The sequence below is a fragment of the Tenrec ecaudatus genome, chromosome 9, assembly GCF_050624435.1.
Source record: "Tenrec ecaudatus isolate mTenEca1 chromosome 9, mTenEca1.hap1, whole genome shotgun sequence".
NCBI classification, from domain to species: Eukaryota; Metazoa; Chordata; class Mammalia; order Afrosoricida; family Tenrecidae; genus Tenrec; species Tenrec ecaudatus.
Window position 1 is genome coordinate 136,972,139 of NC_134538.1, and position 14,371 is coordinate 136,986,509.

Genomic DNA, 14,371 nt, shown 5'->3' on the forward strand with positions numbered 1-14,371 from the left:
CATGGACTCAGACTGCCGCACCTTTCTCCCAGGGAGCAGCTGGGGGGTTTGAACCATCAACAGTTCAGTTCACGGCCCAGCGCTTAAGCCACTGTGCCAATGTCTTGGGCCAAGCAGGAGAAAAATGTAGAACAGAACCATAGAAAAGACCAGACTGGTTGGCCTACTGGTGGAACTCTTGAGACTGGCTGTGCAAACACATCAGATACCACAGAACAAAAGTTCTCATGAGTGGATTTTTAAAGAAGTGTGGAGGTAGTTCTTTACTATTCTTTTTCCTTTATTTGTTAATTCTGAGTAGCTACTCTTTGAATCATGAGACATTTCCCCACTAAATCAAATTTCTCAACACTGGCAGAATTGGCATGCTGAGATGCAAAAATCTTTGCTGGGAGGACTGACCTGTAGTACATTATAGGCTATTCAGCAACATACCTGGCCTCTAACCACCAGATGACAGTAGCACACTCCCTACCCATTCCCCCGCTAACAACCAAAAAAATCCCTCCAGCCATGGATCCCCTGGGAGGCAAAATACACCCTGGTTGAGAACCAATTAACTCGATGAAAATCTTGGTATCTCAAAAAAATTTGAGAATCATCTAAACCTGTCCAGTAACTTCCAAAGCTACTGTCCAGGTGCTGTTAACAACAAAACCAAATTAGAATCACCTCTGGTAGCAAGCATATCAGGTGGTTCGATATTATTTCACTACATGAATTATAGTAGGTATACTCATGTTAGACTTCTTTCTAATGAAGGAGCTATTTCAACTTGATGATTAAATATAGATTTAATAGGAAGATGGAATCAGAGTCGACTGTAAGTTTAAGTAGTCTGATTTTAATTATTACTGATATTTCAATAGAACTACTAAGATACATTTGCTTCATGCTTCCTATGTACTGAGCTATAATTACAAATACACTCCCCACTCCACCCTCCAAAATAAAAAAACAAACTCACTATCATTGAGTAGACTATGACTCAGAGGAACCATTTGGTATCACCGAGTTAATTGATGAAGTCTTAGGAAAATGGAGAGCCTTCTTTTTGCTGTTTTGGAACTCGGTGTTTATGTGAAACTATGTACTGGTAAGCGCCATCAGAGAGGACACAGCAAGAAGCTGCTGCTGCTGTTGTTAAGGTGTCTCGGCTATGACGCACAGGAAACAAGACAAGGTTACTGTTCCCTTTACCCTCTCATTCTAAATTCTTAAGCTATTTCTCTATTTAAAATAAAATCACAGTGAAAGATTCTCCTCTTTTCCTTTCATTCCAAACTTTAGGACATTCCTCTAGAAAGTAGAAGGTAAGAGAGCATCCGTGTATCTTTCCTTTGATAAGCTTAAGTATTGGACTGCAAATCAAAAGGACAGCTACTGAAACCCACCAGTTGCTCCATGGGAAACAAGAGGCAGTCTGTCCTCCAGGAGGATGTACAGCCTCTGAAACCTCATGGAACAAGTCTGCTTGTCCTGCATACCACTTGTGTAGGCCCCTCACCCTGTTTCTTCAAGAGTTGGGATCGACTTAATGGCTGTGGGGTTGAAAGTCTACATACTTTGAACTATGATCCTATGACCTATTTACATTAATCAATCAACTACTTGGCCAAATAAACACATATTCTTCATGACTGAAAAAAGAATAAAAAACAAACCAAAACCCAGAAATGTGCCATGCTTTGTTCACTGGGTAATAAATAATAAGAAAGGATCCTTCAAACTTCTGAACCGACACTGAAGTTCTTACCTGCAAGCCACATTTGGGTCAGCATTTCGGGAGAGCAGTAGCTCTACACACTTCACGATCTGTTCCTGTGAGCCCCGAGCAGAGCACGCAGTCACCAAAACAGTTTGCTTGTCTATGGTGAAGAGAATGGCGGGGGAAAGAAAACCCACACACATTAGAGAGAGCATCAAACTGGCTTTCTCTGCATTCCGTGTCCTCAGTGCACTTCTGAACGCTGCAGCCTGTTACCGAAGCGCTCACTCCTCACAGATGATTTCACACGGCCCTCTTGGTCATTTCCAAAGAAGCTGAGATCAAGAATGGACAGTTCAGCTTGCTTCTCCTTCATCTGCACTGTGCCACACATGAAGGAAACTTAGGTCCAAATCTACATCTCAGCAACTCAAGCTCATCTCAACTAGACTTAGGTCCTAATTCCCAGATGTAACCAGACCCAAAGGTCATGCACATCAGATATGACACTCTTATTTCGAATGGATTTTAAAAAAATATATACAATTCCTTTCATAAATTTGTGTCCAGGGCTCATTTTTACCACTTATGTGGGCCCCTCACCCCGTTTCTTCAAGAGAACAGGAGAGTGGCAGAGCAAGGGATTGGGGGAGTATGCTGCCATGGTCAGATGCGTTTACTGCAGTGTCTGGTTGATTAAACTTTAGCTCACTGAGCTCATGCTTAGAAAACAATGCTCTACATTCCCTAGTTCCCATCTTTCTTTTCCACTTATTCCACAATGCATGGAAATCTGGTCATGCCTAACTGACTCCACTAGAACAGATCTCTGACAGCCAACCCGGCTGGCTTCTTTACAATCCATTCCGTACTTGATCTCTCTGAACGGTATATTCCCTGTTCCCTGAAACCCTTCTCTTGGCTTCTATCAGGTCATGGCAGATTTCAAAAACAAAAACTTCTCAAATAGGACTTGGGAAATTCACCATGGCTCCCAACACGGCTCAATAGAGATGGAACAAAAAAGATAAGAGATACTACACATTCTGCACCTAGCAGAATGTTACTCCAGTGATGTCTATAAATCTATCAGCCCTAATTACAGGTACAAAGCTAAGACCTGCTCTCCTTACATAATGAGGCTATTATCATACGCATAAAATACTTTATCTGAATGTGCTGTAGAAAAATATTTTATAATTAAAACTGATTAGGAAGATTAGTAAAATTCATAAAGATAGTACTTTGAACACAGTATCTTGTTTTCAATAATTTAATTCTTAAATATGCAGAATGACACAATAGCATAGCAGATTTCACAAGCATCTGTTAGTAAGACAGAAATTTATGTTACTAGATAAATGAGAATGACAAAAGAGAAATGGTTTTATAAAAATGTTAAGTACATATAAGGTAAAATTAATGTGGGAAGCAATAAAAATAAAACCTACACATGAAATATGAAACAAATTGCCTGTTAGGCATATTAAAAATAATCGATAGCTCAAAAGGACTTACATATATGCTCTTGTTCTTCAAAAGTATTACTAAGAAGAGATTTTTAATAACAAAGACAAAAACATATGAACTTAACAACTATCTCTGAAACAGGTCTATATTCCAAAAACTGATCCACAAGTAATTTTCTGCAAATGTAGCATTTTTGATGTTTTCTTTTAATGCATTTTTCCTTTAAAATAATCACAATTCTCTAGCATAGAAACCATTGTTAGCTGTCGCCATTGTGCAGACTACGACTCCTGGCAAGCCCAGGGTGCAGAGCTGAACTGCTCACAGGCTTGGCCAGGTTGTGGCCTTTCGGAAGATCGTCAGCCCTGTGTTCTGGGTGTATTCAAACTGTCTACCTTTTGGACAGTAACTGAGCATAAAAGTTAAAGGTACACAATAACATAATCAGAACACAGCTGGAGTACACCCTTATTCCTTTAGAAGGAACGAGTTCTACTTACGGCTTCGAGTTTGACTTAGTGTGCTCCTTACAAAAGTGAAACAAAGCCAAACAAGCAACTAGCAGGACGATGTTTTAAACTGCTTGGATTTTCTTCACTTTGTACAACAGCTGCTTGGAAACCAAGAAGGTAATGCCATACTGCGCACAGTCAGTTCAGTCGCCACGATCTTACCCTTTTCAAAGCTTGCGTTAGCTCCCCTGTTCAAAAGGACCCGGACCAGGTTGACGTTGGCAACGCTCGCAGCAAACATCAGGGGAGTCCATCCGAAGCGGAGGCTGGAGTCCACACTAACGCCTGACGACAGTAAGACAAGCTTTCAACCTCCACGCGTCCCCGTCTCCGTTACCATCGCATGCTTAAAGCACGTGCATAGCAATAGGTATGGACTGAATTACGTCCCTCCACAAAGATATGCTGAAGCCCGAAACCTGTTACCTTGGGCTTGCTTGGCAAAATAGGGTTTTTTGTTTTTCTTTTACCAGTTAAATTGAAGGCCGTCCTAAGAGTTTAGTATAAGTCTTAATTCTAATCCCTTCAAAAAACCCCAAATTAACTCATTGAGTCTATTCCAACTCGTGGCAACCCCATATGCTACAGTGTAGAACTGCCCCATAGGGTTTTAACTGTAACTTAACAAAAACAGATCGCCAGGCCTTTCTTCTGCAGATGCATCACTGGATAGGCGCAAATCAATGACCTTTGGGTTAACTGACCTGTTCTTGTCAAATGGATTCTGCCTCAGAGGGTTAGAACTATTCCATAGGGCTTGCGCGGCTTTAGTCTGTACAGAAGCAGACACTCCTGCAGAATGTGCAGTGAGCTGGAGCAATCTTGAGGTTACTGTTCACGTGCTTCATCATTTAGCCCCTCCCCCCCACCAGGGACCAGTATCTTCTTGATGGTGCCATGTGACCGTGGAGAGAGGGATACCAGGGCGCTTCAAAACCTTTGTTGTAAAACTCCATTACCTCCTAATTCCATTTTTCCTCAAACTTTTGAAAGTCCCCTCTTATGCATAATGCCAAGGATTGCCAGCAGCCACCACAAAGGAGGAGAGTGGCCTGCAGCACAGTGAGACAATAAAGTTGTTATTTAAATGAAGCCACTTTATTATGGCAGTCCCAGGAGACTAAGATAAACATATCACATGTACTAATCCTAGAGAGGCATGTCCCCAAAGACCTGACCTAACCACTGGCCCTTCACATCAAAGGTACAAGTATCTGTATTATTACATGTCTTTAAATGCTACCCTGTGTATCTTTCGAAATTTGGGTTAGGTTTCAGAGATAAAATACATGTTTAGAGCCAGAACGAGGGGACACAACCTAGGCAGGCCGGAGCCGCATGACCCGCGGTAACCAACGCGAGCTTGCCCGCCAGAAGAATATGAAAAAGCAGAGCGACTCGGTTAAGGGAAAGCGCCGAGATGACGGGCTTTCTGCTGCTGCCCGCAAGCAGAGGGACTCGGAGATCATGCAGCAGAAGCAGAAAAAGGCAAACGAGAAGGAGGAACCCAAGTAGCTCTGTAGCTTCGTGTCCAACCCTCTTGCCCTCCGCCTGTGTGCCTGGAGCCAGTCCTACCACGCTCGCGTTCCTCCTGTAGTGCTCACAGGTCCCAGCACCGATGGCATTCCCTTTGCCCTGAGTCTGCAGCGGGTCCCTGTTGTGCTCCCTTCCCCTCAGGTAGCCCCTCGCCCCCTGGGCCACACCTGGGGAGTGAGGGGGTTACCACTTCCCAGTGTTTTTTATTCCTGTGGGGCTCACCCCAAAGTATTAAACGTAGCTTTGTAATTGCAAAAAATATATATATTTTAATTAGAATATTAAGCTTGGCAATATCACATATTTGTCTATGGCTACAAATATCACATATTTGAGGAAGCAAAACCAACCAAACCCACCGACACTGAGTTCATTCTGACTTTCTGGTGGGTATCCAAGGCCGTAAAACTTCACGTCAGCTGACAGTCTCTTCGCTCTCTAGCAGAAGGAATGGAAGGTTTGAACTACAAACCTGGCAGCTGGCAGATAGCTCAACACCTAACCAGGGCTTCTTATGCATGAGGAGCCAAGCTAAAACGAAACCCACTGCCATCAAGTTCATTGGCGGTCCATGGCCTAGCACCCAGTTGAGGGAAGTTTACCTTAATTACCTTTCTTACACAAAACTGACTCGGGGTTCTGGCACAACAGGACGCTAAACAGATAGGTTAGAATGAGATTAGGAAAACTGTTAAGAAATGAAGATTGTGATAAAGTGCAGTGCGATTACCTTACAGGTTGGCTTTTAAAAGTTCGAGGGAAAATGAAACTAAAAGATAATAGAATGTTTCCATGAGCTTTTTCATGCCCTCTCATATTACAAGGTATCATTGCTGAGACTAGGACACAAAAGTAAAGAGACCACTTACAAGTGGGAACACAGGTAAGATATATTTATCCTTACCCATTTTTTAATGGTTTCTTAAAAATAAGTTCTAAGCTTTTTTTTTTAAATTACAAATGAAATTGAAAAGACTGACTATATACCTACTTTGCAGCGATTTCTCTAGTCCCAACATAACCCTTTCGCCACAACACATGATCTAGCTCTTCCACCCCATCCAGCATATGACCATTCTTGCACATGCTCACTCAGAGTAGGCATTCGGGGCTCTCCACATTTTACTCTTCGATTACAAGCTCAAATTCCATTGCTCACCAAGTCATATAGATCCTTCCCACGTGTTAAAACAGCAACCGGTAACAAGGAATCAACTCTTAAAATACCATGGATTATCGCATAAAGAGCAAGCCGAGGCGCCTCACATTTCACGGTGATTAAGGGCGTTGAGGAGGCCAGCTGCACTCTATTGGCTTTTTTAAGTTGTGGATTTCCTGGGACAAGTTTCTAGGCCTTTCTTACAAGGTACCTCCGGGTGGGTGACTCTTTCTATCAGTCAAGCATTTAATCGGGCAATATCTTAGCCAAGTAACTGCTGTAAAAACGAGTACGAATCATGAAGCCAAGGTCATATTTACTCGATTTGTCAGAATAAAGCTTCTGAAGGAGGAAGAACTGAAGAAAGGCCATCCGGTAGCATTCTTAATCTGACAGTAAAGGGGACAGTGAAGCAGACAAGAATTCAGAGCCAAGAATACATGAGACAGATGGGGCTTCTAAGGGTCCCTGGTGGCTCAGCGGGCTAAGCGTTGGGCTGCTAACAACAAGGATGGCAATTTAACCCGTCTACTGCTTTCTTAGCGGGGCCGGGATGAGGCTGCCGGCTTCCTTTCTCGGACACCTGTGGGGCAGTTCTACGGGGTAACTGTGACTCGGAATCGCTTTCCTGGCACTCGGCTTAGTCCGGGGCCACCCGACATATGCTTCCCTTAAAAAGCAACCGGAACCCATGAAAATGAAGAACCCCTGTGGACTTTAGAGAACGAAGTCGTTGCTTTAACTGTTGTCCCTCCCGGCTCTCTCACCAGCTGCGAGGAGCTCTTCCACCAAAGAAGTATCTCCTGTGCTCAATGCTTTCTTAAACAGTTCATTCTTCTCTTCAGCAGGTAACGGTGCCGTGAATTTCTAAAGAAGCAGAAAGTTGAAAAAGGCATCTTTGTTACAGATATTTACACGTTCACTGCTCTAGGGAACGAACATTTGGTTGGGGACACGATCTTTTGTGAATAGGCCAGGTTTTGTAAATGAGTTCCCACTTGAAGTGGTCTTTGGGCACAAACCCCATTCCAGGGGAGACCCCTCCCCCTTCTCCATGCAGGTGAGGCCTGGAGACACGGAGACATATACGCGCACACACCCATGCCCCCGCCTTCTCCATGCAGGTGACGCCTGGAAATGCTAGAGAGAGAGAGAGAGAGAGTGAGAGAGAGAGAGACACACACACACACACACACACACACACACACACACAGCCCCCACCTTCTCCATGCAGGTGAGGCCTGGAAATGCCAGAGAGAGAGAGAGACGCCAGAGACATAGCGAGAGAGACAAAGACAGACAGACACACAAACACACACACCTGGAAAGGAAAGGCCAGAGACAGAGCGAGAGAGACAAAGACAGACAGACACACACACACACACCTGGAAGGAAAGGCCGGAGACAGAGCGAGAGAGACAAAGACAGACACACAGACACCCCCCCCCCTGGAAAGGAAAGGCCAGAGACAGAGCGACACCCCCCCCCCGCCCCCACCTTCTCCATGCAGGTGAGGCCTGGAAAGGCCAGCTCCGCGTCCCTCCACCAACACAGCAAAGGGGCAGGGCGCAGGGGTGGCGTGCGGTCCTACCTGAGATGCGCGGTCCAGATACCCGATTTCCCAGCCGTCGTCCTCGCTCTCACTGCTCTCCCCTCCGCCGGCCACCGCCGGGCCCCACAGGCTGCTCGCCGCCATAACCCCACGCCGCTCGGGACCACGCAGCGTCGTGAGCGTCGTCCTCGCGCCGCACGACGCCGGCTCCTCGCGCCTGCGCAAAGGGCCGCGTCTGGGCCCCGCTGAAGGCGCGAAGTGCAAGCCGGGCCCTGGGTTCCTCCTGCGCGTGCGCGCAGCCTACGCAGGTCACACGCTGGAAACTGGGGGCGTGGCTGGAAGCACGTTTGTTCCTACGGCTTTCCGCTTTGAGGCCAGCCTTTCCAAATCCTTTCAGGGACTTCTACTTTTCCGAGTATTTGCTGCGTGAAGGTTTTGCTCTACAAGGAATGTAGAGCAGAATAGTATTGTAGCTGGAACAGAATCGAATTTGATGTCTGTATATGACTGACTCCTATCTTGCCCTTCCTAAGTCCCAAACATATTTCACCTTGAAGGACTGACTGCTTTTGGCCAGAATACAACTCCAACGAGCACCACGGACACATTCAAAGAAGTCTTTAGATGAAAGAAGCAACAAAAGTGCCAGGGAATTCGTGCAGAATATGAGCACTGAGAAAACAACCGTGCTCTCGGTTCCTAGTTTAGATTTAGAAACACCCGGCCATCCAAAAAGCACGTTCCTTCGATCAAGTAAGTGTAGCTGTGAGGGAGAGAGAAAAAAGAACGAAAGGGTAAAAATGAGTCATAAGTATACTCCAATGTTCATGGCAACATTAACAGCCGAAAAGTGGAAACAATTCAGCTGTGTAGCAACTGATGAGCGGATAACCATAATGTGGTGTATCCGTACCATATACAGGTGGCCCTTCAACAACTGGTCTTTGAACAGGGCGGGCCCACCTACGTGTGATTATTTATTTATTTATTTATTTATTTATATAGATTCCCTTTGCTATTGTGATGAGCCCAAGATGCGAGTCACCACTTAACCGCAGGTGAAGCTCATCAACTCTATCCTGGAGCGACAACCGCTCCTGCAGGGATGATTAGCATCGCACTCAGAAAACTCATGGCCATCAAGTCCGTGCTGACTCATAGCAACCCTATCAAACAGGGTCAGACTGAGTTTCTGAGACTATAACTGTTCAAGGGATTGGAAAGTACGGGCTTTCTCCCCAGGAGAGGCTAGTGGTTTCCAATTTCCAACCTTTAGGATCACAAGCCACCACGTCACCACGATGCCAAAGAGGAAATCCCACGGCATTGTGTGATTTTTGTGAATTGGGGGAAGGGTCACAGAGCACATTAGCGTTCCATTCAAGAAGTCATACATCTGGTGGTTTATCCGTTATTGTCACTTGCACAATGTAACATCCCTTACCCCACTTCCTCCCTAGACTTCCTTTCTCATGCCTTCTTTTTTCCTAACTCTGTCCTTGGGTGAGAGTTGCCCTTTGATCGGAAATCATTTATTATCTAAGGAATGCATACGTCCTTAGTAAGTGCTATGTTCCCCTGTTGTTTGGCTGAAGATTGAGCACCTAGGATGAGTCATTTCCAGACCTGGAGGGTGACCAGGGGCCACAGTTTCAGTACAACCAGCCTCTGTCAGACCAATGCGCCTGTTCTTCTTTATGATTTTGAGTGTTGTTCCGCAGTTTTCCCCCACTCTAACCAGGACTTCCTAATGTGGCCCCTGGCAGCAGAGCAGGTGGTAGGGGTAGCTGGGCATATCTTGTACTTCAGGTTTCATGGAAGCTGATGTTCTCCAGATCTAGGACTCCCCTGAACAAATTGTTTCCACTTTTCTTAGATTTTCATCACTCTCCTTTCCTCCGGACAGGGAGAGGCCCATAGTTGTGCTTTAGGTGGCTTGTTGTTGTAAGGTGCCAACAAGTCTGTTCCACCTCATAATGGCCCCATGTTCAACAGGGAAGAACCCCACGTGGTCCTATGCTATCCTCGCGATCCTTTTTTTTTAAAATTTCAGTTTCAAAACTCTTTCTTCTTGAACTCATTGGTATCAGCTCCCCTTTATCTCCTCCCACGCCTGCCCTACCCAAGCCAAACTCAGTTCTGACTCATAGCAACTCTATGGGACAGGGTAGTGCTCCTATGGGGTTTTGATGCTGTTAGCAACCCAACTCGTAATCCACTATGCCAACTTGGCTCCTCTCACATCCTGTTTGAGCCCACTGTTGCAGCCACGGTGCCAATTCCATCTCGTCAAGGGTCTACTTCAACACTTTTTAGAGCCCAATTGCTAGTCACCAAATTAGGATGTAGAATACGGTCACTGTACCCCTTGTTATGCCGACTAGTGCTACTGCCTGACTAAGAAGAGTTTGTTACTCTGCTCCTTGAATGCTCCATCACATTCATGGATATATTTGAAGGTAAATGCACAAGTACAGATAGCCTCTGTCAAACACATCCGCACGCACATGTGCGCGCGCGCGCGCACACACACACACACACACACACACATCCATGGGCATCCTCCCATTCTCCCTCCCACACCCATTCAGCCTAAGTGCTATCCCTGCTTCTCTGTGTAGATCATCATTACAGCAGGGTTGCTTATATAATGTTGTTTTTTTTAACCTCTGTTTCTTTTCCTTCTTGCATATCTCCCTACTTCCCTCATTGTTTCCTCATCATTCCATATTGCCTTCCCTTCATCCAAGTTAACACATGTCTACCCTCTAGCCAGTAACTTCCCCTTCTTTCCTCTCTCCCTCTGGGAACCATCAAGAAATCTTTCTTTTAGTGTACACATTTTTTCTTGACCGTTCACAAAAGTGGTCTCATACAACATTTGTCCTTTTGAGAGAGGCCTTCACTCAGCACAGTGTCCTCCAGGTTCATTTACGTAATGAGGTGTTTCTCAGATACATTGTTCTTCTTACTATTCCATTGTGTGTGTGTAGCATAATTTGTTTATCCATTCTTCTGTTGGAAAACATTTAGAATGTTACCACCTTTTTGTTATTGTGAATAGTGCTGTGTAGCCTGGGTGTGCATCACACCCAAGGTCTCCACAATACATTAGAAAGTTCAAACACACGTTGTTCAGGGGTCATCTGTAAACTATACTGAGATTTTCAACTGCTATGGAGATTGGAGCCCTAGTGGTATAATGGTTATGTGTTGGACTGCTAACCCCCAGGCCAGCAGTTTGAAATCACCAGCCACTCTTCGGGCAGAAAGGTGAGTCTTTCTGCTTCCATAAAAAGTTACAGGCGTGGAAACCCAAAGGGGCAGTTCTATCCTGTCATACAGGGTCTCAATGAGTCCGAATTGATTCGATGGCAGTGAGATGGAGCTCAGAGCCCTAAACCCTCACATTGTACAAGGGTCAATTGTATATCACTAAACATGTTTTCAATGTGGCAAGTGTCAGTCCTTTATTGCCTGGTGTCCTTAGTGATGTGCAGTATTGATTTTGGGTGTGATTTTAGGAAGTGGCAGGGGCTCTTATAAAGTCACTTTAATTGTGGATCAGGGAAGTTGTAGAGAAACTGTAGAGGATTGCAGGCATTTAAACTTTATTATGAGTTCTAATTAAATGGATTTGGTGATTACTATGAATGACGACAGGGAGAGATGAGTCAAAGTTGATGTGACAAGGAAAACATTAGGTAGAGGAAGAGGGTTTAAGGAAATGGAGATCAATTCTGCTCTGCAAATAGAGACTGGAATGACTGAGGAATGCCGAGGTCAACAGACGGGATGGGACTTCCTGGAGAGTCTTGGGCTGTTGGTGAAGCTTTAGAAATTAGCTTTCTGAGGGATAATGATGACCATGTAAAAGTGGGGGTATTGCTAAGGGAGAATGGGTAGGATGAGATAAGAATACTAAGAACACATCCCTAAGGAACAGCTGTTCATGGAGGAAGCCAGCCACCTGCGAAAGGGCCAACAGAGGAACCTGATAAATGTGACGCAACAAGCAGGAGAAACCAAGTCAGATCAATGCCTCTGGCAAAACAGAAGTCATAATAAGACAATAGTAGACATTGATGGTAGTTTATTGAATGTGTGATTTGCATATTGAGGTCGCATTTGTGATGTCCTGTAGAATTGATTCTGACTCCGAGAGCCTGTATGACAGAGTAGAGTGGTCCCACAGGGTTTCTTAGCCTGTGTTTTTAGCTGAGCAGATAAGTGGGGCTTTTCTCCAATGGATCCACTGGTGGGTTTGAACCATTGATCTTTTGATTCACTGTGCTACCAGGACTCCTAACTTTTCCCTTCAGGAGTCAAAAATGTTCCAAAGAAGAAAGAACTTCCAAAGATTCTAACACCCTGTCTCATGGCTCGGTTCTGTTGGCATTCTGTTTTGAGGACTCCACATTGGTTCTGGTATAAGTTGAATACTTCATTAAAAAATGTTATATTCGCCTTTCATCATCAGTATTGTTATAAATTCTACCTTTATTCGTCTTTGGGAGTTGGCATGAGAATGGAGAGTGATAGTATCAACAAGTTATTCACTGCAATATTATATATAGCACGTATGAGGGAGCTTCAAAAATTTATGGAAAAATTAAATTAAAATGTAACGGAATTTGTCAATGAACTTTTTGAAGCCTTGTAGTATTGCAAGATAAGATGCAAGGAAGAAAAATGTGCCAACAAAAACCAAACACAAGACAAGCCCAAATTCATTGCCATTCAGTCACTTTTGACTCATAGTGACCTTGTAGGAGAGGGTAGAACTGCCCATGTGGATTTCAAAGACTGCAAATCTTTACAGGAGTAGAAAGCCTCATCTTTCTCCACCAATTGTTCTATCAAGTCTATTCCAGCTCCCTTTCCTTGCAATAGATAAATATAGCTAGTCTCTGATTTATGACAGATGGTAGTAACTTGAATATGTCGTAAATCAGGGACTACCTATATATTATATTTGTTGTAGGGATAAGGGGTTACAATAGAATTACTAAAGCAAATGGTAGTAAAAAAGGATCATATAATATTGTCTTTGAGAATAATGAAAATAATTACTGAATTAACCTAAAACTTAGCCCCAATTATGACTTTCAGGATTATCTTGACACTGGACAGGGATAATCATGTTAAAGGAGCACAAAGCCAACACCAGACCTTTTTTTGACTTAAAGGTGACTTTTAAGAAGCAACTTTTCTCAAGGCACAAGGTTCAAAGATAATCTGTGGAGAATAGTTTGTTTGGATTATCACAACCTCCCTGGAACCCAGGAATCTAGATTCCATGAAAAGTAAAGCTCTCACCTCAAAAAACTGGTATTGGAGTGTCATCTGACAATGATAATAACAACAATAATGATAAAATAAAACTCGTGTGCCATGTTTCCTGTGCGCCAGTCTAAGGGCTTTCACACCCAGTGCTCACACAAGACTGAACCCGTTGTCATTGAGTCAGTGCCAACATAATGCAACCTAATATCCTAATTTTGGATAAGAAACTTAGTCCCAAGAGTGAAGGCACTTGTTCAGGGTCAGGAAGTGCCAGAGCTGTGATTCGAACAGAGAAAGCACTCCCGGTCACTAGGATCTGTTCTCCCTCCACCTTGCACAAATATGTTGAAACCCTTGGTACTTGTGAACAGCATGACCTTGTTTGGAAATAGGTCTTTGATGATTTAATTAATTAAGTTAACATGAACTCATACTGGAGCGGAATGGGTCTTAATCCCATCTGAATGGCATCTTAATAAAAGAGACCAGACACAGAGGGAGATGACCAAGGAAAGATAGCTTGAAAAGCCAAGAGATGCTTGGGAGAGAGAAGAGCAATCTGCCTCTAGAGACTGCAGAGGGAGTATAGTCTAGCTAAGGCATTGATTTGGCTCTCTAGTCGCAGGTGTAACTTGGACAGTCAGAGATCCACGAAATTCATGTCTCCCTGGAAGGATTCTGATTTCTTCCTATGTTTTCTTCCCACAACATTAGGTAGATTTTATCTCCTGACTAGTAAAGTATACTCAGCATAAGCCATGATTCCTTTCCAAGTAATCACAAACTTGATTCCTGGCCCGATAAGAAATCAGCAATTTGGTTTTGTCTGGAGAAATATGAGAATTCCCCCATGGCGACATCCTGGGGTAGACCAGAAAGCCACCCACTCACTGTTTTAAAGATTGCTGTGTTCTGTTTGGTCTGCTGATGACAGGAGACCAGGAACACAAAGAGGCCAAGAAACCAGCTGGATCCGAGAAATGATTATTGCTCACATGTATTTCCTGTTTGGTTTTTTTTCATTTGTTTTTCAATTTTCAAGCTTTGACTCGGACATTAAAGATGATTAGGTAATATCATTCATTTTACCTTTACAGAATTATGAGGCTTCTTTTTGCAGGGAACATGTTTTAAATGTCACACAATCG

The 14,371-nt window shown here is 44.0% G+C and overlaps 2 protein-coding genes across 2 annotated transcripts in view; one reads left to right on the forward strand and one right to left on the reverse strand.

The window, feature by feature from the left end:
- Positions 1-8,081, reverse strand: part of ASZ1 (ankyrin repeat, SAM and basic leucine zipper domain containing 1) — a 70,192-nt gene extending 62,111 nt beyond the window's left edge. The window contains exons 1-4 of the mRNA XM_075557687.1: positions 7,977-8,081; positions 7,153-7,252; positions 3,853-3,975; positions 1,757-1,868 (exon numbers count right to left, since the gene is read on the reverse strand). Coding sequence (XP_075413802.1) covers positions 1,757-1,868; positions 3,853-3,975; positions 7,153-7,252; positions 7,977-8,081 — 440 coding nt within the window. The remainder of the gene's footprint in view (positions 1-1,756; positions 1,869-3,852; positions 3,976-7,152; positions 7,253-7,976) is intronic.
- LOC142456545 (small EDRK-rich factor 2-like) lies at positions 5,029-5,393 on the forward strand. The gene has a single exon (XM_075557685.1). The coding sequence runs from the start codon at positions 5,029-5,031 to the stop codon at positions 5,203-5,205; it is 177 nt and encodes a 58-aa protein (XP_075413800.1). The 3' UTR covers positions 5,206-5,393.
- Positions 8,082-14,371: the final 6,290 nt, after the last annotated feature.

Excerpts from the sequence above, each read along its gene's own strand:
- LOC142456545 (XM_075557685.1), top strand. The coding sequence starts at position 5,029 with ATGACCCGCGGTAACCAACGCGAGCTTGCCCGCCAGAAGAATATGAAA.